This window comes from Thamnophis elegans, chromosome 1 (assembly GCF_009769535.1).
Source record: "Thamnophis elegans isolate rThaEle1 chromosome 1, rThaEle1.pri, whole genome shotgun sequence".
Taxonomy (NCBI): Eukaryota; Metazoa; Chordata; class Lepidosauria; order Squamata; family Colubridae; genus Thamnophis; species Thamnophis elegans.
Genome location: NC_045541.1, coordinates 148,225,242 through 148,249,740, shown reverse-complemented (window position 1 = coordinate 148,249,740; position 24,499 = coordinate 148,225,242). Strand labels below are relative to the sequence as shown.

At 37.8% G+C, this 24,499-nt stretch overlaps 1 protein-coding gene across 1 annotated transcript in view; it reads left to right on the top strand.

Annotated features, from left to right (window-relative positions):
* The window catches only part of CDC42BPB (CDC42 binding protein kinase beta), a 107,662-nt gene that overhangs the window by 47,206 nt on the left and 35,957 nt on the right, over positions 1-24,499 (top strand). Inside the window, 14 exon segments of the mRNA XM_032234742.1 lie at positions 256-504; positions 2,886-2,965; positions 4,278-4,444; positions 4,536-4,655; positions 7,086-7,219; positions 9,273-9,515; positions 12,738-12,848; positions 15,344-15,591; positions 15,729-15,834; positions 16,036-16,160; positions 21,589-21,694; positions 23,583-23,731; positions 24,061-24,155; positions 24,235-24,314. Coding sequence (XP_032090633.1) covers positions 256-504; positions 2,886-2,965; positions 4,278-4,444; positions 4,536-4,655; positions 7,086-7,219; positions 9,273-9,515; positions 12,738-12,848; positions 15,344-15,591; positions 15,729-15,834; positions 16,036-16,160; positions 21,589-21,694; positions 23,583-23,731; positions 24,061-24,155; positions 24,235-24,314 — 2,013 coding nt within the window.

The window sequence follows — 24,499 nt, the reverse complement described above, 5'->3', positions numbered from 1 at the left end:
TATATAGGTACAACATACTGAGATTAGTCTAATTAGACTAAGAAAATATATTTAAGGGTGTTTCTTCAGACAAGCAACGTCAAAGATAAATGACTAATATTAAAAAGTAGAAAGTCTAAAAACAAGAACATTTAACAATTTTGAAGCTCAGGAAGCCTTCTGCAGGTGTTTTTTTTAATGGTATGAATGTACATTAAAAATATTTTGTCATAGAAAAGAATATCTTCAGTTCAGATTTCCCTTCCTGTTCTTCAGGAGAGGTTCCAGTTTCCATCTCATGTTGCTGACGTATCTGAAGAAGCAAAAGACTTAATCCAACGACTTATCTGCAGCAGGGAACGTCGTCTGGGGCAGAATGGAATAGAAGATTTCAAATCACATGCATTTTTTGAAGGACTCAATTGGGATAATATCCGAAATTTAGAAGCACCTTACATTCCAGAAGTTAGCAGTCCTTCAGATACATCCAATTTTGATGTAGACGATGATATATTGAGAAATCCTGTGAGTAATTACTATATTTTCTTTTTGTTGTTATTGTTTGTTTTCTACATCACTGATTTTCTAGCTTCTGAGCTGAATAATGACATTTTTTTAATGTTGCAGAGGCATTCTGGAAGGAGTTTTAGAGTTTAAAATCTCTGCCTCTAGCTATTTTGATAGGAACTGCACAGACCTGGAAATATGTTTAATGTTTCTACTTCTATTCTGCTTTGCATGTGTAGACAGTGTGAAAAAAAATGGCTTGTCTTGATTAAATTTACTAGAGTAAATTTGATTTACCAGACTTTAGCTGTGATGGGGATTTTTTTCTTTTGGGCATCCCCCCAAAAGAATAAAAGTCTGTTGAATCTGATGATTTGTATAAATTATATCATTTATAACCTGACATTATGCCACAAATAATGTTAATTATCTTTTACCCTGAATGGTATACTAAATCAAGAGTGTTCTGCAATAATAATTTGGAAATAGAGTTCAAATTTTCCTTAACTTATTGTAGTAAATTAATCTTAAACCTTTCTTAGGTCATCCGCTTTGCAGAATGCCAATGCTTCTAAAAGCAGCATGCATGAAATTACTAAAATTAAAATATTTTTTCATTTGCTATATTGATAACCAGACTTCAGATTCCAAATAGTACCAATTCATAAATTTACATATAACCAGGGATATTTAAAACTTTTATGTTCTGGGCAGACAACGTTGCATTTTTTTCCCCTCCTGGGAGCCATAATCATTATTGTCCAGAAATATATTTTTTGAAGTAGGAATTGGTTTATAAAGATGGGCCACAAGACCATCTGCAGATGATCTCCCAGGCTCTGGACTAGAATGGCTTGAGCCCCTTGTGATGTGTTTTCTGTGTCTTTGATTGGTTTCATCTTCCTGTTTTTACTTGTTCTTTATCTTTTTCTCTCTTTGGATTGGGCCTTGAAAGATTCAGTGCATTCCCCAAGGATCTGGAACATAGTATTTTGCCAAAACCCAATATAGAACATTTAAACAAACCATTGAATTCATTAAAAATAATCAGTTAAACCTGAGCCTTTAGGTGACTCTAAGATTCTACCTTTTGTCTTCTCCTTAAGAGGTCAGAAATGGAAAAGTCTTGGATGGCTTTTCCATGTAGTATGAACTGATATTAATTATTTTTATGCGGTTCTGTATACCTGTGTATTTTCTCCAGTAAACTAAAGAGATATCCACACTAAAATATACTAAATATGATACATATTTTTACTGCTTTGTTCTGTTTGACAGGCTGATCAATTTTGAATTTAACTTCTTTCATATTTAAATACATTCTCTGAATGAATAAAGCCAAATTACCTTCTTAATTGTATCTGGTTTAATAAAGAAGATTGTCACATTATTTTTTTTTAAAAAAGCTAAAAGTATTTGCCTACGGTGAGAAGAGATATACATATTGTACAATATTAAGTTTTAGATAAAATGAAATACTTGAGTTCATGCAATTCTTAAAATTAATGTTCAGATTGAATGATATTTAGGAAAAAATATTGATGTAAAGGATTTTCTTTCTAAATGAAATTCCAGAATCTTAATTTCTCAGATACACAATTTCTCAGTCAAACTACATTTCACTTTCAGGACACATTTTATTCATTCACTTCATATCTGGACATTTCATTCTTTGCTTCAGATTGGGACTGGGTTAAGTCAGAGTAAATTTTTTAAAAAATCAAGGGAGAAACTAAAAATAAAATAACTTGGTATTTAGAAAACCCCTTAACAGGGATGTTGAAAATTATTTTTTCTATAAATGGAGAGAACCAGCATGGTGTAATGACTGATATGCTGGACTCCTTAATCAAGGAAGAGCTTTGGATGACTTTGGGGCAGCCATTTTCTCTGAGCTCACATCAGCATCAGGACTTGTGACAAGCCAGCTAATGAACAAAAAAACCCTAGTTGCCATCATGCACTGATAGCTTTACCATAAGAAGCAGGTAACCACAGTGCAAAAAGAAGTGGGCTTCACAAGCATGTGGACAAATGCTAAAAACACCCACCACAATGGTCTTTCTATAATTTGAAAAAACTATGCAAATACATACTGTGCAATAAGGAGATACTAGATCTGGTTATAATTTAAGTAATGCTCTATTAATAAATTAAGATGTTGTACAGATTAGATTTGCAAATAAATGAAATATTTGTAGGAAGGATGATTTAAGTTAGGATCCCCTAAGCTGCTTTTGTGAGGATAGTGCACCTTAAAAGGCAGGTTGAAAGCCTTTAAAAATTTTTTTTAAAATCCATGCTTTTTCTATTTATATTATGTTATATTCTCAGTTTTGAATTAACTCAGCATGTTTTTGATTCATCTCCATTTTCTTCTTGTATTTGGTTTTGTGCAGGAGATGATACCCCCTGGTTCTCATACTGGCTTTTCTGGGTTGCATTTACCTTTTGTTGGCTTTACCTACACAACAGAAAGGTAGGTTGAAAAAAAAAGAATTGCAGTTTAGAAAGCTCACATGATTAATTTATATAACACTGTCAGGTACAAATGCTTTACAGAATGATATGGGGGAAGAAAAAGAGGTACTTTTCTATAATGGCAGTGTTTTAGAGTAAATGCGAGGTAGTATATTTATATACATATATATTATTTAAGCTTGGAATTCATGTGCTCCAAGCCTGTCTAGTACATCAGATGGTTCCTAAGATTATAGAATATAATACAATGATTATTCCACTATATAACAGCATGTTAGATCGGTAAAAAGACAGTGCTTTACCACACATCTTTTTTGCCCACATCAGATTTACTGCTGCTAATTATGTATCTGTATATGTTGATGGGACAAAAAAGCTAAATAATAGTTTTTGATTATTTTATTTATTCAATTTATATGCTGCCCATCTTGCTATAAAGCAACTCTATAAAGAACTTGATGGTTCATATCAGGCACATATTCCAAAGTGACCCTTTAATGGTTCCTAACTACAAAAAAAACAAAAACAAACAAGTTTCTGTAAGCCCCAGTCTAGTAGATAAAACTACTACTATAACTTCTATATATAGATTTCTGAGTTATGCTAAAAAAATATTATTCTTTATTGATTTTTTGTACATGATCAGTTGTTTTGTGTTGGGTCTTTTCTTTGTACTTCATGAAGCTACTGCAGTGTATCTAGAGTGTTCACATCAAATGCTGTCCTCAAACATTTAAGGACTAATGATTATCACAAAGCTATTCAATGAGCTTAATTGACAGGTATCCTCTAGGAAGGATGATAGATTAGCTATCCACAAGCTTAGTTAGTTATAGATTTTTTTAAAGTTTATGCTAGTCTTGATTGATTGATAAAGGAATATCTGGCAGGCAAAAAGAAATATAATCTGGTGAAAATAATTTTCAAGCTCCTGTCATAAATGTATATAATGTTAGCAAACTGAACTTGAATCAGATCACTGGCCTGGCTGAAGTTCCTTTGCCTGTCTTAAAAAGTGAAAGAGATAAGAGTATGTGGGAGCAGTGGTATCAATCTTCTGCTTTAAATCCCATTTGTGTAGAAGTTATTACTGCTACTTCCTTGTGAGTAAGCTTTCCTTTGTAGGGTTGGAGTGAGAAAAAACAGATTGCTGTTTAATTGCCAGCTTGCTCAGTAGTGATTTATATAACTTCTATTACTTAAGATTATATTAACTTTTCTGATTCTATTGAATTTTCAACAGGAAATTTGCTGTTTATGGTTGATTAAACATGCTAATTAATGTGTGCACTGATTATTTTGGGTCTCAGCTGTTTTTCTGATCGAGGTTCACTTAGAAGTGTAATGCAGTCCAGTAGCATAACCAAAGATGAGGATGTTCAACGTGACCTAGAGAATAGTTTGCAAATAGAGGCATATGAGAGAAGAATACGAAGACTGGAACAGGAGAAGCTGGAACTAAGTAGGAAGTTGCAAGGTATAACTTCTCATTGGCTTTCTTAGAATCCATCTAGTGGAATAATATAATGTTATCATTTCTAACCATTATGTTTTCCATTCAATTTAAGAGTCCACCCAGGCTCTTCAGTCCCTTCATGGTTCTACTCGCTTAACAATGAACACAAATAGGGATAAAGAAATAAAAAAGCTAAATGAAGAAATTGAACGTTTGAAAAATAAAATAGCAGGTAAGTTTTAGAGTATGTTACTAAATCTAGTAATAAAAACTTAAGTTGTGCTATGCACTTTATAAGGTGTACCTCAGTCATTTTGGTGTGGGGGGACTCTTTTGTTTGGCTTGTGTGAGCTACATAGAAGGAAGAGAGCTTATCGTTTTTAATACAATGTGTTAATGAATCTGCTACTAGACCACCTCCTAGTTATTTGTTTGTGAATTTTTATTGTTTGTAAAACTAGAACTTGTCTCTTATGCATCTTGGCTGAGTGAGAAAATGAACAAGGTCCATATCATATCCCAAAGATGCTTTTTTGGTTGAAGACATTTTGAAGAAGCTTCTTGGTTGAGAAGTGAAATGATTTCAAGCAAAAACAAAAGAAGTCCAGTTGCCTTTTGAAAAAGCACCTTTGGGACAACCATAACGTGCATGACCGAGAATCTCCATAGTTGTCCAAATTATATATTAAAACAATACATTTTATGTAATCTTTATATGTGACATATTTAGGCATGGTTTGTGATTGTTATGAGATTATAGATGGGTTGCAGGTGAAGCAATTTAGAGAAATCAGTCCTTAAACTATGTGTGTCAAACCCATGGTCTGGGGGCTGCATGCAGCCCTAGACAATTAGTAATGTGGCCCATAAGACCCTCCAAAATAAAGGAAATTTGTTATTTATATACATTAACTATATATATTTTGTATGCAGCCCAAGACAATTACTCTTTAATGTGGCTAGTCAAGCCAAAAGATTGGACATGCTTGCCTTAAACCATTGGAGGAAGTCAGTGTCAGTGTATCAAAATCAATAGTCAAAGAATACTTACTTTAATTAATTATTTTTTTAGTTTGTAAAATGCTTTTTAAAAAATATGCATCAATTCTGGTGAAAAAGTTACAGTTTTGAGTTTTGATTAAAATTCGCTTGTTAATCCTCCTCCAAAATTTAAAAAGTAATCATTTGAATGTAAGGGTCATAACTGATTTTTTTTCAACATAGTTGCTTGCAAATAAATAAAGAGGAATTCTGCATAACATGCATAACATATAGACAATTGTGTCTGTTTGTGTGTACATGTATGTATATTGGACTTCTTTTTGTTCAAGCTATTCACCATATTATAAACCTCAGAACCATAATATAGCATCTGTGGATAACAAATCATCTACAAATCTTTTTTATTTGCCCTGCCAGATTCCTTGGCCTGCCTACCGTATTTTTCGGAGTATGAGATGCACTGGAGTATAAGACGCACCAAGGTTTTGAAGAGGCAAATAAAAAAAAAGTTTTTGCACTCTGCAAACCTCCCAAAATCGGCCTGTTTTTCTCAAAAACGGGCCCATTTTTGTCAAAAAAAAGGGCATGGATAGACTTTAGGAAGCTTATAGAGTGCTCCTGGGGACTGGGGGCGGGGGGCAAAATTGAACAAAAAATTCCCATTTATTGCTCATTTCTGCCCTCTACAGCCCCCAGGAGCTCTCTGAAAGCCTCTATAAGGGTATGCAAGGCCATTTTGGTGAAGCGGGCAGGACTTCGGGAGGCAGAAAATGCTGTATTCAGTGTATAAGATGCACCCAGATTTTTAGCTTCTTTTTTGAGGGAAAAGGGTGCATCTTATACTCAAAAAAATATGGTATTTTTTCCCAGATTTAAAAAAAAGGAAAAAAACAACAACCTGGAATGCTGTAAACATGGTGCCAACCTTAAGTAGTAGCTTTATTTGCTACTGCTGATTAAATATAAGCCCTCATTAAAATAAAAATGAGATGTAACTGATGCTCAGTAATTTGTTATAAGTAGCCCTAAGAAGAATGGTTTAGAATGATAAAGTAGAAGGGATGCCAGGCAATGTTTTGATAAATCCATGCTTTGTAATTGGTTATGTTTTTCCCTTCACGCAACAGTAGCCATATTTACAGAAGTTCACACAACATATTTTTAAAATTCCTAAAGTATTGATTGTTCAGAAAGATTGCTCCCTTCCCCCACCAGTTTTCCATGGTGGAATTATGATAGAAAGCCAAAGGGAAGATTTTATGTCTTATTTTCCCTCCCCTTCTTTCGTATTTTTATTTGTAGAGGTTCCCAGTTCTTGTTAGCTTAAAAGCTTAAATATAAAGAATCTTTCGATTGAAAAGATCCTGATGGCAGGAAGATTAATTTAAGCTAGAGATGACTGAGGGGTGGGGGCCTTCATCGCTTAACTTAATTTCCTGTTTCTTCCTGTAATGCCTGCACCACACATTGGCCTGTGATTATTTCCTTCCTCTTCCTTGTGGAAAATATTCAGTGAGAATTCTCATTAGTTCAATGAGAATTCAAAGAGTGATAAATTGTGATTTTGCCTGTCTATATATTGCAGCAGGGAAGAATTGTTCATCTTAATGGAGAAAAATGTTTCTCTATCCTCTGTGAAAAGAAACTTCCCTGTTCATAGATTCAAATAGGTTAGGACGGCAGTTTGAAGAAGCAGTGACCTTGCGACAGGAACATGAAGACTCCACCCACAAGTTAAAAGGCCTTGAAAAGCAATGCAGGATACTAAGGCAGGAGAAGGAAGATCTCCATAAGGTATTTATTGTAGAAAATGCTTCACTGAAGTGAGATATATGTTGCCTAGGAAATAGAGGTATAAAACAGCTGGTTTGGCCAGCTGCACAACATAGTTTAAGAATGGTTATTAATAAAATATATTACTTGTCATATTCATATCACATACTTTTTCTCCAAAGCTTGGGAATAATATATTTCAGCATAATAGGAATTCTATAATATAGACATGCAATATTTTTTTAGGATTACATAAATCAGCAATCTTCATGGCTGAGTAGACAATAATCAGGATCTAGACTTTACTAATCAAGACTTCTTTAGCTGCTCCATTATATTTACTTAATAATTCCCCAACTATTGGAGAGAGATGCGAGGTTTATTTTAAGTGTTTTTTAATAAACAACAAAAAAAAAAGCCAGAAGAAATTTGTCACTAAAAAAAACGGCATCCTGCAATTGCCAACAAGACATTTTATGCTATAATGTCATAGCCATAAATCTAGTTTCTTACCCATGAACAAACAATGCCACATTTCATTAACTTTCTCTTATTTCCTCTACTGCTTTCCTGCATACATCAAAGCCAATTGAGAGTAACATTTCAATTGTGGATTAAACTGAATTATATACTGTGTATATTTTTGCTTAAGGAAAACCTATACTGCATAATTAACATAGTGGTGTACAAAATGTTTTGAATTTAAAATTTTCATTCTAGCTAATCATAACTCTGTCACTTCAAGCTCAGAACATTTTTGCTAATACCAGAATAATGTCTAAATGTTTTTTGTGAGGTAAAGCAGCCTGTTTCAATTTTGAAATGGGATGTATGAGTTTCGGAATGGGATGTTTTGGGCTCAAAATATTTGGCACACCACTACTAGTAGTGTTTGGGTGGGAAACCATTTGAGAATTCCAGGGCTATAGGCTGAACATGGAAATCAAATCATAGATGAAGGAATTGGGCAAACCTTAACCTTTCCTTAACCAAGTTAAAAAACCTGCACAAATGCAATCACGGAATCACACTTGTTGCTCAGAGTTACAAAAGGTTGCCTATCCTTGGGTTAGAGCAGTGTTGGCGAATCTTTTTGGCATTGAATGCCGTGCACATGCATGCCAGAAACCAGAAGAGCAGCCGCCCGGTGCGCATGCACACACCAGGAAGATAATCTTTTGGTTTCTGGTGCACATGAGAAGACCAGCTGGCCGGTGTGCATGCACGTGGTGGAAACTGGAAGATCATGTTTCTGGCTCACGCATGTGCACCAGGTGGCTGTTCTTCTGTTTTTTGGCACTCCCGCACGTATGAAGACCAGCTGGCTGATGGCTCATTAGACGAAGGCCAAGCGTTTAAGTAAAAAACTATGTACATAACTATGTTAAGGTATTCTCTGTCTTTAATTCCAGTGAAAAACTGCTTTTCCTATGCAATCTCTAAAGAATAGATGATCACCAAGTGTAAATATTTTACTTATTTCTTATCCCATGGCTCCTTTTGCCAGAATATTTCAATTACATTCTTTTTCTGCTTCTGGGAAGGAAAGGATCTGCAAAATGCAAATGGAGAGCAAAAGCAGCAATCACAGTAAAATAATTTTTAAAAAATCTATATATTTTTTTCTTTGAAAATGGAGAAGAAAAGAAGAGAGAAGGAAATAGAACAATGGAAGATGTGAGAATGGAGGAAAGATAAGGAAGAGAGAAAGAATTAATCAGATGATGCTAGGTACAGTGTGTAAATGAGATGAGTAAAAGATAGGAGAAGAAAGGGAAATAGATTTTAAAAAGTAAGAAAAGAAGAGGAATAATAGAGAGAAATTAAAAATAAATGTATAGTGTATTGTGTATATCAAGCTGGTGATATAATAAAAAACCAATATTGATATTATATTGACATATTTTTAATACACTGAGGATAGGAGGGAGACGCAAAGCCATTCCCCCAAAGTTGCCAGGGTATAATTGTAGCATGCTTCTGTACAGTTTGCTAAGTATTATTTGACATTACCCAAATGTATCCTAAAATTCAATATAGCTTTAAACTTGATTTGGGTTGTTCCTTTCACCAGCAATTTCTTGAGGCATCTGAAAGATTAAAGATACAGTCGAAAGAATTAAAGGATGCTCATCAACAAAGAAAACTAGCAATGCAGGAGTTCTCAGAATTGAATGAGAGGATGGCAGACTTGCGTTCTTACAAGCAAAAACTCACTCGACAACTCCGTGACAAAGAAGAAGAAGTGGAAGTGATCATGCAGAAAACAGACACTATGAGACAAGAAATGCGTAAATTGGAAAAAGCAAGGAAAGAGGTAGTTCATCAGGGTGTTTGAGGAGCATGGATTTTAACGGCTACTGCTACGTAGTAAAGTTAGCGTGACTTGGTTTGGGGCTATACCCAACTAATGTGTGTGTGTGTGTGTGTGTTTGTGTGTGTGTGTGTGTGTGTGTAATTCTTAACAACACTTCCAGTTTAGAAGGTAATGTATAAAATGAAAGTGTGAAGTATTTATTGAATACAGTCTATTATGATGTCTACATTCATAGCAGTTTTCTAGATCACAGGTCTGCGACTAAAAAGCTGTTTGATTATTTTCATCTAATTTCCATGTATTTTGGTGTGCTGAAAACAAATAAAATATTGAAAAAACTCCTAGACGTCATGATTTGCCACAACATGCAAAATTGTCTTCAAATTTATCATTTTTTTAAAATTTTTGGTATTTTTTTAATATTATGGGTTTTTAACCAAATTTAAAGTCCAAATTACTATTAATTAATTCACATAAGTGCATTTAAGATATAAAATGCCAAAAAAATCTTAAAGGGTTTGTCCGAATTATGTAAAAAAAAAAATAGCACTGTAAATCTGATAGTCAGCAATATATACATAAGCTAAGCAAGTTTTAAGTCTGTGCTTAAAAGGGGTTAATCTTTCCTGAAGAATCCAGTGGGAGGGAGACACAGGGCAGTTAGCAGCATCTCCGGCCAGTGCAGGGGGCGTGGCCAGCACTGTGACGTCTCGTGTACAGACACAAAGCTGCTCTCTCCTGCATGCCACACTTTTTCACGAATCATCATCAGGTTCTTGGTTCTAGGCTGTTCACACTTTTTCATCGCGATTCATGTTAGCTCATCATTCTTCAACCGTTATGCTATGACTCCGCGAAAGTGTATTAATTCGCAGACAGTTTCTGTTTCATCTGTGATGAATATACAGTGTTGAAGCAACAGCAGAATATTACAGACTTTGTAAAAAAAAGTTGCATACTTTGGACTAAAAATTGGAGATCAAGATAAAGTTTGGGCGCCTCATAAAGTGTGCAAACGGTGTGTTGAGGACCTCCGAAACTGGTTCAAGGGTAAGAAAAAATCTTTCTGTTATGGGATTCCTATGGTATGGCGAGAGCAAAAGAACCATAATGATGATTGTTACTTTTGTTCATGTGATATGAAAGGATTTAATTCCAAATGGAAGCATTCCATTTCATACCCCAATCTTCACTCAGCAATTTGTCCCACCCCCCATGGCACAGATATACCAGTACCCAAACCCCCTGCTACCTTGGAAGAGATACCTAGCTCCAATGAAGGTGAAGTCATACCTGAACCAGATGACGAATCAAGTTCTGACTTTGAAGATGATACAAGACCAAAATTGTTTTCTCGGAACGAGATGAATGATTTGGTAAGAGACTTGAATCTTCCCAAAGATGCTGCTGAGTTACTCAGATCAAGGCTGAAAAGCAGGAATTTATTGTTGCCAGGAGTGTCATCATCATGGGTCAGACATCGTGAAAAGGAGTTTGTTCCTTACTTTGCCCAGGAAGACAAGTTGGTTTATTGCATCGATGTCGAAGGTCTAATGGGTCAATTTAAAATCCAATATGATTCAGAGCAATGGCGTCTTTTTATAGATCCTTCAAAAAGAAGTCTCAAAGCAGTTTTACTCCACAATGGTTTTTACACTTCCATACCTGTAGGTCATTCAGTACACTTGAAGGAAACCTACAGGAATTTGGAATTGGTTCTTCATAAACTTAAATATGAAGACCATGGTTGGCAAGTGTATGGGGACTTGAAGGTCTTGTGCACGCTGCTCAGGCAACAAGCTGGGTCTATGAGACAGTCGAGACCGACAAAATCACTAGACCAAGAAGAGTTGGCAGCCGAGGGTGCTAACAGTTGGTGAAAAAAATGTCCTCCGAGAAACTTTGGTACCGTCTCATAAAGTTCTTCTACCACCTCTCCACATAAAATTGGGATTGATGAAGCAATTCGTAAAATCACTTCCAAGAGATGGAAAATGCTTCAAATACTTGGTCACCAAGTTTCCATGCTTGTCGGAGGCAAAATTGAAGGAAGGTGTGTTCGTCGAACCAGACATTAGAAGGCTTATAGTTGATCAAGAGTTTGTCAATACCATGATGGCTCCGCAAAAAGAAGAGTGGATTGCATTTAAAGAAGTCATATAGAAATTTTTAGGCAATAACAAAGATCCTCACTACAAAAAGATCGTCGGAAAAATGCTGAAAGCATTTCAAACTTTAGGGTTGCCTGATGAGTTTGAAAATGCATTTCCTCCAGTCCCACCTTGACTACTTTCCTGAAATTTGGGAGCTGTGAGTGAGGAACAAGGTGAACAATTCCACCAAGACATTAAAGAGATGGAAAGAGAAAATGGAGCATTACAATGATGGCAGATTACTGTTGGATGCTTCAGAGAGACATTCCAGATGCTACTCACAAGCGTAAATGCACCAAGAGGAGCCTCACAAGGAAGAAGAATTGAGTTTAGTGTGTGTAGGTGAGCTCATTTCAGTTCAAAAAAGGATTTTCATGAAAATATTGTAATAAAACTTAATTTTATAAGTTTATTTCCATTTATTTTGAGGTATTGCCTTATTTAATGTAGTTACCTAAATAGTCAGGAAACGTGATGTCCTATGACAAAATGGAGGTTATTTTCAGATTCAGCGTACCAAAAAAACATAAAGATTACGTGGAATAACCAAAACAGCTCTTGAAAATTTTTTTTGCAACCTGTGTTACAGTTTTATTTACTGTACCTCACATCTCTATAATAAGGCACTTTTGTTAAAATTTTTATCTCATCATAACAATACTGTATTTTTCCATTCTTTATACTGATATTTTCTACATATCAAACAACTTATTTTTAAAACAAAATAGAATCTGCCTCTTATTTGGAGTGTACATTTGCTGTAAAAATAATCTACATTAAACATTAAAATATAGTAGAAACCAATGCAATGAAAATAAAGTATGAGAAAACATTTTTCTTTAAGTTTCAGAAATAAATTATGAGGATATCTCAGTGTATCCTTATAGTGACCTGTTTTTACATTCTATTTTCCCTTTCCTGTAAATCTTGCTGTTTTTAATATGGGCTTTAGCTTATTTTTTAGTACTTCAAGGATTTTATACACTAGCTAGTTCTTCTTGATGATGTAGAATTAATAATGACTAAGCTCAAGTTGTTTCTATAATTATACTTATTTTTCTTTTTATAGCTAGAAGGACAGCTTGATGATGCACTAGCAGAAGTATCAAAAGAGCGGAAACTTAGAGAATGTAGTGAAAAAGCAACTAAACAGCTGGAAAATGAACTGGAAACACTAAAGGTGACTATGTTATGAATGATTAAACCATCTTGAGGCTTACTTTATTTAGGAAGAACAAGAAGTGTGTGTATGTGTCTGTGTGTTTAATATATTCCATTTTTCAGTTGCAAACTGTTCTAGAATTTAGCTTATCAGGAAGCTCAATACAATTATTATTAATTTTATATTCATATTGAAACATCTAAAACCAAATTGGCATCATATACATTTCATTTATAGTCAGTTGCAGATATTAGACATTCCATAAAAATGTAGGATTAGGTGGTATGCTCCCAGCCTCACTGTATTACTTGACAAGTTACCTACATTTTATTTATTGTTGTAATTTCAACTCACTATGTGACTCCAGGCATTTTAACAAAAAGTTAACAACAGCAGTATTTAAAAGTGGTCCACATAGAGGTTGGGACCGTGCAGACATTTCAGAAAATGCTCTTTCATAGAGGGTAGATATTTTGTGACAGTGATAACAGTTAATCAATGGAACAACTTACCTCCAGAAGTTGTAAGTACTCCATGACTGGAGGGTTTCAAGAGGAGACAGGATAGCCATTTGTCCAGAATTGTATAGGATGTCCTGCCATGGACAGGGGTTTGGATTAGAAGACTTCCAATTCTATTGTTCTATGTTCTACATTCTGTGGTGACAGAGAAAATATAACTCCTAAGTCCCATAATATGAGGCTGTTTAATAGACAGAACCCAGAGCACACCAACCTTATTAGATCATAACACGGGTAATTGGAGACCGGTGGTCTAAATAACAGCTCTGTCTCGTGATGGGTTTTATAGGTGTTTACCAGCATTTTAAATTATAACTAGAAGTTCACAGGTGACTGATGGCTGATGCACACATGAAACTTCTCATGGCAGTATCTGTAGCTTCTAAGTAGTCTTCAAGAACATGCCCATTTGACAGAAATCCAAAGAGGTGACCATAATGTGAACAACTGTGAGTAAAGCCTCTTGACTGTTGAATGGATGTAACTGGCACACAAGATGGATTTATTCAAAGGACCTCCTAACCAAATTAGATACCATATGCTCTTTGAGCAGATGCCAAGAGGCGAGGAAGAGCTCAGTTTGTTTACAGGTTCTGTTTAGGGCAGTGCAACATTGGAAGGAAGGTTTCCACATCCAAGTAGCCGAAAATCCATAGCCATGTAACTTGCTATGAAGCCCCACGAAGCCGCTAGACACAGACAATCTTTACAGTATTTCTTGGATGGCCTAGAGTTGAAATGTATAGCTAGGTGTCATCAGTGTGCTGATGATACATAAACTCATACCAACATTAACCTCACACAGCATCTTTGTGTAGATATTCAATAGGTGTGAGGAGAGAATCAAGTCCTGGGGCAACCAATAAACTATGGCCTTGGGCTAGATTTCTCCATCAACATCAATTGGAACCTAATCTGGAAGAAGAAACAGAACTATCACAATAACCACCTCTCCACTCCAAAACATCTGTGCAAGTACAGAAGGATTTCATGAGAGATTATATCAAAGTCCACCCTCTCCTCTAATTATTGCTGTCTCAATATTGTACCCAGGCCTGAAATTTGATTGGAAGGGGCCCAAATAATCCAGTTTCTTTTGAAGCTGCAAGCCAATCATTATTTCTTTCCCAAAAGGGAGGGTAAAGATAGGTAAGAATTATGCAGCAATGTTGAATCCAAAAATGATTTCTTGAAATGGGGACAGATGGATTACTGCCTCAAGTTCAAGTAGAAACTCCTTTTCCACTCAAAGATGAATATAGGATCATTTGGACCTAATCATGCATTGGAGGACATGGATCTACATAGGTGGCCATGCTTATGGCCCTAACGACACAATATGTAAAAGTTGCCATGTAGTTTATGGGATTTCTTTAAAAATTATTTTTTATTTGTTTATTGGCATTTGTCAAACAAAAATGAGAACAAGAATAAGAGAATAAAAATACAATGATAGAGACGATAGGCATTTTAGTGCACTTATGCACACACACCCTTTACTGACCACTTAACTATGAAGTAAGGTCCACGGAGGTCCATTTGTGACTGAAACTGAAAATATGTAGCTGAGGCAACTTAAATATGGTAAACTGCATAAGTGCTGCTATAGGAAAAATAGTAAGGCACTTATGTTCAGCTGATAAGATGACTAGGCTAAAATATCTTTCCATAACATGCTAATAATCTACATAGCACTGGAAAGGCTAGAAGTCTGTTTCCTGTTATAAATCCTGTGTCATTCTATTCTTTATGTTTTCTCATAGAGTTTTCTCACCTTGGAAAAAGTAAACAGCAGGTCCTTTTACAGAATATCCACCATTCTTATGGCTTAGAACTCTGGGAATTCCAATTTCTTGTTGCTTCCAAGAGCTAACCGACATGTTTGAAGCATCCTGATTTGTCTCTTTGTTCAATCAAATATTTACTTTTGATATTAGAGAGATAAACTTTTACATCCTCCTCTTTTTAGAAACAATTTTTGCTCTTTTGCAGGTAAAGCAGGGAGGACGTGGTGCAGGAATGGCCATGCAGGAGCATCAGAAAGAGCTAGCTAAGGAGAACTCAGAGCTTCAGAATAAAATTTCATTTTATGAAGAAGAGTTGGTCAGGCGAGAAGCTTCCCATGTCTTGGAAGTAAAAAATGTGAAAAAAGAGGCACATGATATAGAAAGCCATCAGCTTGCCCTTCAAAAAGAAATCATGGTATTAAAAGATAAACTGGATAAGGCAAAAAGAGAGAAGTAAGTACTCTATACAATTGTGTTTTGAAAACTTATTTTTTAAATTGTTCAAAAAAGTATCTGAAATCCAAAAGTAAAGTAGAAAAAAAAGGTGTTAGCAATCTTTAGAATGGTATTTATGGGATCTTCAATTCTAGGCACAGTGAGATGGAAGAAGCTGTGGGAACTCTAAAAGACAAGTATGAACGAGAGAGAACAATGTTGTTTGAAGATAACAAGAAATTAACGACTGAAAATGAAAAGGTAATTGAGATTAAGGAGAAACATTTTTTAAATCTCAAATTTAAATTCAGATTTTTTTCAATTCTCCTCCTCCCCCCCCCCCCCAGTGCATAATCTGGCATGTTGCAAGCAGTTTACAATTAGCTTGAATGGGTGCAAGTTACATTAAATTACACGTATGAAAGTTAATTAACTACTAATTAATACATTCTGTTGTCACAGCTTTGTTCCTTTGTCGATAAATTGACATCGCAAAACAGACAATTAGAGGATGAGCTTCAGGATTTGGCAGGAAAGAAAGAATCTGTGGCCCATTGGGAAGCTCAGATTGCAGAAATCATTCAGTGGTATGTACCCTTTGGGGATCCAGTAAAAAAAAGTATACTTGGAGTCTTCTCAACAGAAGTAAAATTTGAAGATAATTGAAATGTATCATTTTGTGAATGTGATCAACTTTATAAATTACACAGAACAGCAAACGTTAATAGGTTAGAATATTGTCTTCTCTTTTTTCTCACCCTTACAAGCAATTTATAAATTCCATATCGACTAATTTCTCTACAATGAGAGCATTGTAGAGCTCTGGTGATTCTCCACCCCAGAGATGTGTTCTGCTGGGATCGATAGGAGGTTCCGTTCCACCCAGTTTCCCAATCTCACTGCCTCATCACACAGTGCCTTGGAGTGGGTGCCTCCCTTTTGTTCATGTGTGCTTTGGCCGCCACATTGTCTGTGAGGACTAGGACATGTTTCCCCGCTACTGTCGTCTTGAATCGTCATAGGGCCAGGTGGATCACCTGGAGCTCCAACCTGTTGATGCTCTTGCGGAGGTTGGTCTGTGTCCACCACCCCTGGGCCAGCTGGGAATCAAGGTGTGCCCCCCAACCGAACAGGCTTGCGTCTGTCATTAACACAAGTCTGTCCGGCTCCCTAAACAGGGAGCCCTTGGACAGGGCTGGGGACATCCACCAGCAGAGGGACAGGTGTACCTGAGGCATCATCCTGACCTTGAATTCTGCGTCGCTTGTCCCGTCTCTCTGGTGGGGAAGCAGGAACTACTGCAGCTCCCTGGCATGGAGTCAGGCCCAAGGCACTATCTCAATGCAGGAGATGAACTTGCCAAGAAGCCTGGAAAGAAAGGCTACAGAGACAGATTGAAGCCTGCGAATCTCTAGGATCATTTGTACAATGCTGTCCCTGCGCTCCTCTGAGAGGGAAACATCTCCCCCCACCAAGTCAATAATGGTTCCTAAATATTGGAGTGTGGTGGTGGGTGTCAGGTGACTCTTCTCGAGGTTAACCGAGAACCCCAGAGATTTCAGTGTGGCGATGGTGAGCCTTAAGTCCCCTCTGGCTTGAGCTAGTGAGGGTGCTAATACAAGGATGTCATCAAGGTAGCAGTGTAGCCGGACCGGGCTGGAGCAGAGGTGGGCTGCCACCATGGCCAGTATCTTGGTAAATGTCCTAGGGGTGGAACCTAGGCCGGAGGGAAGGGCCCTGTACTGATAATGGGTGCCCCCATAGGAGAACCTGAGGAACTTGCGGTGGTCGGGTGCAATCATGATGTGCAAGTAAGCCTCGGTGGGGTCAATGGAGGCTAGGAAATTCCCCTATCTAATCCCCTCTAGGATAGACTTGAGTGAGGCCATCTTGAACCTATGGTAGACCAGCCTGAAATTGAGTAACTTAAGGTCCAGGATGGCCCTCCACCCTCCAGAGCTCTTGGGGACCACAAAGAGGTTCGAATAGAATCCAGATTTCCTCTCTCCTTCCAGTACCAGCTCTACCGCTCTGATCTCCAGTAGATGCTGGATAGCCTTGTGCATGAGAGAGCACTTGGCCGGGTTCCTGGAGGAAGAGAAGATCCAGAATCTATTCGGGAGTTGTGAGCGGAATTCCAGGTGGAAACCGAACCTGACAGTTTGCAACACCCAAGCATCCATGGTGATGTCCACCCAGTGATCCACGAATAGAGAAAGGCGGCCACCAATAGGGTGATTCGATCCCGAATTACTTGTTTCCGTGGAAGGGGCGGCCGCCTCCCCCTCGAAATGGGCACTTGTTAGATTGTTGGAACCTGAACCTGTCCCTAGAAAATTGTCTATCCCTTTGTCTGGGGAACCTGGGCGCAGAGTACCTTGGTTGTTGGAAGTCCTGTTCGGGTGCTCAAAAACTGGACCTTCTGGGGTACAGTGCCAAACAGTGATCCGGTCATCTGGACATGGACGGAAGGACCTTCCCCTTGTTTTTGTCCTCAACGACGATGGGGTCCAGGGATGGACCGAACAGCTGTCCTCCTGTGTACTCTGTGCCTGCCAAATGCCACTTTGCCTGGAACTCCGTCTGCCAGTTATGCAGCCACAGCAAACATCTGGATGCCACTGATGAGGCTAGAGCCCTGGAAGAGTATCTTACCGCGTCCAGTGTGGCGTCCGCTAAGAACTGGGTGGCCACCAACACCTTTGTGATGTCCTGCAGGAGTCTGATATCTGAAGCTGGGGTTCTGTCATGGAGCTGTTCCAGCCATAGCAAGGTAGACCTGTTAAAAAAAGAGGCTGCTGTGGCAGCCCTGATTGCCCACAATACCGCCTGGAACATGGCTGTTCCAGGCTGCGCATGACTAATTCTGCATTCCTGTCCTCCGGTTTCAGGCAGTTGGAAATGTCTCCCGTCACCACTGGCGAGGAGGATGCCAGGGTTACCACCGGGGCATCCACTGATGGAACCTGCAAGACTTGATCAAATTTAGCATTAATGTTATAGAATATGCGATCATTGCTCCCAGGAGTGGGAAAGGTTCCTGGTTGGGCCCATTGTGACTTGAGCACCTCTAGAAACAGATCTGGGGTGGGGATTTCCTCCTTCTCCACCTGGAGTCTGTGGAAGGGACCCTTCTTAGCTCCTCCGCTCGTGCCAGCCTTAGCAATGTCCTGATTGGCTACTGGAACGTCCAGGTCTGCCGTGGTCTTAGCCTTACGTAGCAAGGAGGTAAAGAGAGTGGGTCGGAATAGACCCAAGATGGATGGAGCCTTGGGGGCTTGGGTTTCCCCTTTGTCAGAGAAATCTACTTCCTTGATCTCCCTCTCCTCTGACCCCGAGTCCTCACTGGCTGTGGAGGGAGAATCCTCTCTTAGGTCCCTGGAGGTGGAAGGGCCGGGTTGGTCTAGATGACCTCAAGGTATACTATGGCCTGCTTTACTCCTAAGTCCCTGAAACTGATGCTGCATGCCTTGAGGAGATGCCCTGGGCAATGGCTCTAGCCAAGATCTCTTGGAAGCCCTGGGAGAGCTCTGGGTAAGCCGGAGATAGCCTGGAAGCTCTGGATTCATGCTAGGATCAGGGCTTTGTGGGGCCAGGCACTGCCTTGGCTGGCTATTTGGACGGCAGCCGAAGGGGTTTCCTCACGCTCTGGAAAGATGGGCTGGAGATAGTGGGGGGGATAGGGAGATACCCCCCCCCCCCGTTAGGGAACCACGTGGCGAGGCTGGTAGGCCAGGAGGATCCCCTGGGGAAGTGGCCCTGACTGGGAATTGGGATCTGGCTGGGAAAGGGCTGATCATGTCCCTGTTTCTCCTGCCTGCCGTCCTGGTCACCCTCCCTTCCTTCCTAGAGTGCTCCCTCTGCGATTTGGAGGTGCCGCAGCTCTGTCCCTCTCTGCAGGGTAGGATCCTCAGGAGGACCCTTCTCCTGGGTCTGCCCCCCTTGGGGAAGCTATGCCCAGCCCTGCACTCCTCAGATTGTCTGCCATCGCTTTACTTACGGTTAGACGATCCCCCTCCTCTCTCTTTGTTCTCCTACACTGCCGATCCACGACTCAAGTTGGATCCGGCCTACCACCCGATGCTGTGTCCCTCCCCGGATGACCAGTGGAGTTCAGACCCGGTCCTCTTCTGAGCTGGTGGTGGTCGCGGACGCTTGCAGTCTCTGCGACCAGAGACCGGAACTGCTCTCCACACCTGCGCTCTCTTGTTCAAAATCGGACCATGCGGTCCGATCACATGAGCTGTTCTGAGTGTGCCCTCAAGATTTATCTCAGTCTCCGGGCAGATGGGCCGTGACAATACCCAGCTGTGACTCCTCCCATGCCCTACTTTGGAGACTCTGAATGCCCTGGTACAAGATAAGTAAGATGCAACAGTGTTGAATCTTTAAATATTTTCTTAAATAACGTGATAATGTAACCAAAATAGTAAAGGGATTTGTTTTCCCTTTGCAACAGAGCTTCATTATTCCCTCCACTATAATATTCTTCATAAATTTAATAGTCAGCCTGAATGGAAAAAAATATTACATTCTTCAGTGACCCCAATGTGGAGAATTTGTCTCAGGGCAGTAAAACCTTATATTTCTTCTCATTAATATTTTCATAAATAACTCATAGCAGCAAATATACCTAATACTCCTATCCCTCCCCCTCCTCCCGTTTTGTACAGAGTTAAAAATAAAATGGTGCCTTTAATGTTAAAGTTAATATTTTAAAGAGCAAATACGAAATTTCAGAAACATCAAGAGAAATTTCCAACTGAATTGTACTGAAATAAGCTATTAACAGACGTCTGTCTCTTTGTTGTATATGATTACAGTGCCTTCCATTACTGTCTCAGTCTTTTCAGCCCACAAACTCTCATATTATTGACTCGGAGGATGGGAGGAAAAGGCCAAGAATTTAAACTCTTGGGGAGAAACGTAAATATAGGGTTCAGTTTCTATTTGTAGCAGAAGGCAGTTCCTTTGGGTCTTCATTGTTGTCTTCAGTAAAGTGGCTAATTTGTGTGTGCCTGCCTGCCAAAGCAAGTTTATGAATATGGATCAACTGTCAAGTTAAATGGGACATGTTATTATTTTCATTAATTAATTATTAATATTATTAATATTGTTAATAATATTTGTTTTCCTCTTGACTAAAAGATAAGGTTCTAAAACATAATATCCATGGAGGAAGTTTTCTTTGAACTACTAAGCTAGCCTATATGGTAAAAATAGTCTTGACTTGTCTCTCTCATAGTCCTGAACATTGTGATTGAAGTAGTTGGTTTAAGTAATTTTTGGCTTTTGTCTTGTTTCATTTTAATTTTATGAAGGAAATGAAAGGGCCTTTCTTTGAAAGCCTCACTGGGCAGGAAAAAAAAGATTTAAAAGGGTCATATTTCAAGAGCCATATTATAAATGAGACTTCCTCATCCTGAAAACACGAAAGGAATTTCAAATATGAGCTTGGAATTTGTTCTATTCCTAACCAATAGTATGGTGAAATATAAATGTTTCCACTGCAGAAGAAACATATTATAAGTGAAATAAAGTTGAAAAAGGGTGAAAGAGCCATAGTGGCACAATGATTAGAATGTAATATTGCAGGATAATTCAGCCGATTGCTAGCAATTCAATTTATACTGGCTCAAGTTTGACTCAGCCTTCCACCTTCCTGAGGGTGTAAAATCCAGATTGTTGGGGGCAATATGTGGATTCTGTAAACTGCTTAGAGAAGGTTGTAAAGCACTGTGGTATATAAGTCTAAGTGCTATTGCTATGTTGATTCCAAACAACAAAACTATAAGCATGAAAAGAGCCACAGAATTGATAAAAATTGTTTAATCGTAGGTAGAAAAAGTGTCTTGTCTCTGCTAGTTTCAAATTTATGATATGTTTTCATTCAAGACCATATTTAGATAGTTTGAAAACTGTTTTACTAATGTTTTAATGTGATTGAATACATATGAAACATTTTCAAGTAACGGCCTATGTAAAATAATGTTTCTAATATGCTTTACACACTAGGGTCAGTGATGAAAAAGATGCACGTGGCTATCTTCAGGCACTAGCTTCTAAGATGACAGAAGAACTTGAATCATTGAAAAGCTCTAGTCTGGGATCAAGAACACTGGTGAGCATGGAAATATACATGATTAATTAATGGGAAAGCTTTATAATGTCTGATGTTTAAATTGCAATTCAATCACTACCAGCTATGGCTGCTGGTATCCCACTTAGATGTCATAGGAGGGTGAAGAGTTCAGCATTAAACATGTCCCTCATAATCCAACAGAGTCATTGCATCATCTGAGCTATACCATGGCATGGATATAGTGCTTATAGCTGAGAAAAATCCTCTCGCATGTTTTTGCTAGCCTCTGTAAATGAGAGTCTGCTTCTCTAAAAGAAGAGGAAAAGGTTGTTTATTATTCAGTTGTGGTGTTTCTAAAGCTCCTTGATACATTGGAAATGAGATCCATATAAACACCATGATGGCTCAAATCATCAGTCTATTTAATTCATCAACTTGGGCAGACAGTTTAAGATGTCCACAAATAGGATATGAATTGTTTTCTACTCTTATTGCTCCCAGTCTGTCCTTTTTATATGCTGCTTCTGTACGTAAAGTTATCCTATATACTCACTGAGTGATAATTTCATGATCTATGTGTTCACATCTTTAGCCTATGATTTCCACAAATGAATTTTGCATCGAATAAAGGATTTATACTTTATTAAAAATTATCTCCTGGTGAGTTCTCATTGAATGAGATCTGAGTTCTATTATTATGAGAGATGAAGAAAAAAATCAGCTGCTATCTCACTATTATACATATTTTTCTAAATTTCATTATACCTCCTTTTACTAACCCTATTTTCCAGATTAGAAACACTTGACCAATTTGGAATTCTATGCCTTTTTCTACTATTTCTACATCCTTCTTTGAGACAGTTACTCCCTCAATATGAATCCTTTTATATTTTCCAACATTCCTGGTTCATTGTTTTAAATCAAAACTGAAACTAATCACATTTGATTTAATCCTTTAATCCTTAAGAATTAAGTAGCTATTTAAAGAAGGTTGTAGTACTTTTATGGGCAGCTTTTATTTCCTTTCATTTAGTTTTTATTTTAAGTATTACCTATTTTGAAATCCATTTGGGAAGAATGACTAGATTATAACATTTGGAGGAAGAATAACAATAATAATATATTATTCGATGCTACAAGAAAAGCAGGAATTGGAGATGATATACAACCCAAAGAAAAAGAATATAGACTTGGCAATGTTTCATAGGACAGGAGGTGGTTTCATCTCATGTTCCCTTTGCTCTTTTCCACTCCTTTCAATAAATTGGGAAATAAAATGTTTCACCTATTACACGCCAAGGAAAGAGTGGTACTCCTGAGACCTGCAAGTTTAACAGAGGTCCATAATGCAACATCCTGGTTAAGTGTTACTGGCATTGCATTCTCTCTTTTTTCAGATTGCATTTATGTATATCTGATAAGAATGTAAAATCAATACGAACTGATTGAGAAATACAGGTAACCCCTGACTTATGACTTATAACAACATTTCTGTTGTTAAGTGAGTTTTGTCCCATTTTACGACCTTTCTTACCACATTTGTTAAGTGAAACACTGCAGTTGATAAGCTTCCCCATTGCCTTTGCTTGTCAGAAGGTTGCAAAACATGACCTTGGGACACCACAAGTATGAACCAGTTACCAAGCTTCTAATCACATGATCGTGGGGGATGCCTCAAAGGTCATGACTGTGAAAAATGGCCATAAATCATGTTTTTCAGTGTCGTTGTAACTTTAAACTGTCACTAAATGAATGAGGAGTACCTGTAAAGAGTTATTCTGACATTTTTCCCCCCAATTATATAGGACTTTTCAAATCAAACATGCACTCATTAATAGTTGTAGGTACAAGTGAAATTTTTGAATAGCATTAATATTTAAGATGTTATTAATAATGTAGAGGAAATAACAATTGCTTGATGTAACAGGATCCACTCTGGAAAGTGAGACGTAGTCAGAAGCTGGATATGTCAGCAAGGCTGGAATTACAGTCTGCTCTTGATGCTGAAATACGTGCCAAACAGCTAGTCCAAGAAGAATTAAGGAAAGTGAAAGATGCCAACCTGTCCTTTGAAAGGTAATTTTTGAAAGGGCTGGGTCCTGTGTAATGATGTATTTTAACATGTATTAAAGACTTTTTTTATGCTGATCTCTTCTAGGCATTTGTTTGTTTCTGATGGTACTCAGCAACTGATATTTAATTTAATTGGTATAACTGTCTTTAGTATTGGAAGCAGTATATCACACCCATGAATTATAACCATGAATAACACCTCTATTATGGAAACGAAAAATAACTAAATTTAGGAGGGTTGGAAGAGCCACTCAACAAAGAATAGAGGCAGTAAAATATGTGGTGGTTAACTTATATTTCACATGTCACTGTATTTCCATTTTGTCATTTAGCAAACTAAAGGAATCTGAAGCAAGAAATCAGGAACTCTTAGAAGAAGTTGAAGGTTTTAAAAAGAAACTGGAGGAAAAATACCGATCAGATTCAGGTGAAAATTTAGCCAACATATGATTGCAGAATGATTACTCTTATTGGCTTATTTATTTATTTATATATTTATTTTTTAGGTCTTAAACTTTCAGATTTCCAAGTTTCCATTTTTGACTACTTCAATACCTCTCCTCTTACGCATGATCTGACTTTCAGAGTGAGTATTAAAATGTGATTACAAATATTTGCCAAAGATAACACAGAAATGCATGTTGAATTGCATGTTGAGTGCAGAGTCTATACATAAAAACATTGGTCTTGTATAAACTTACTAAACACATTTCAGAATATATTCTCCTATTCCTACCAATTCTACCATCACTTGCACCTTCCTTAACTTGT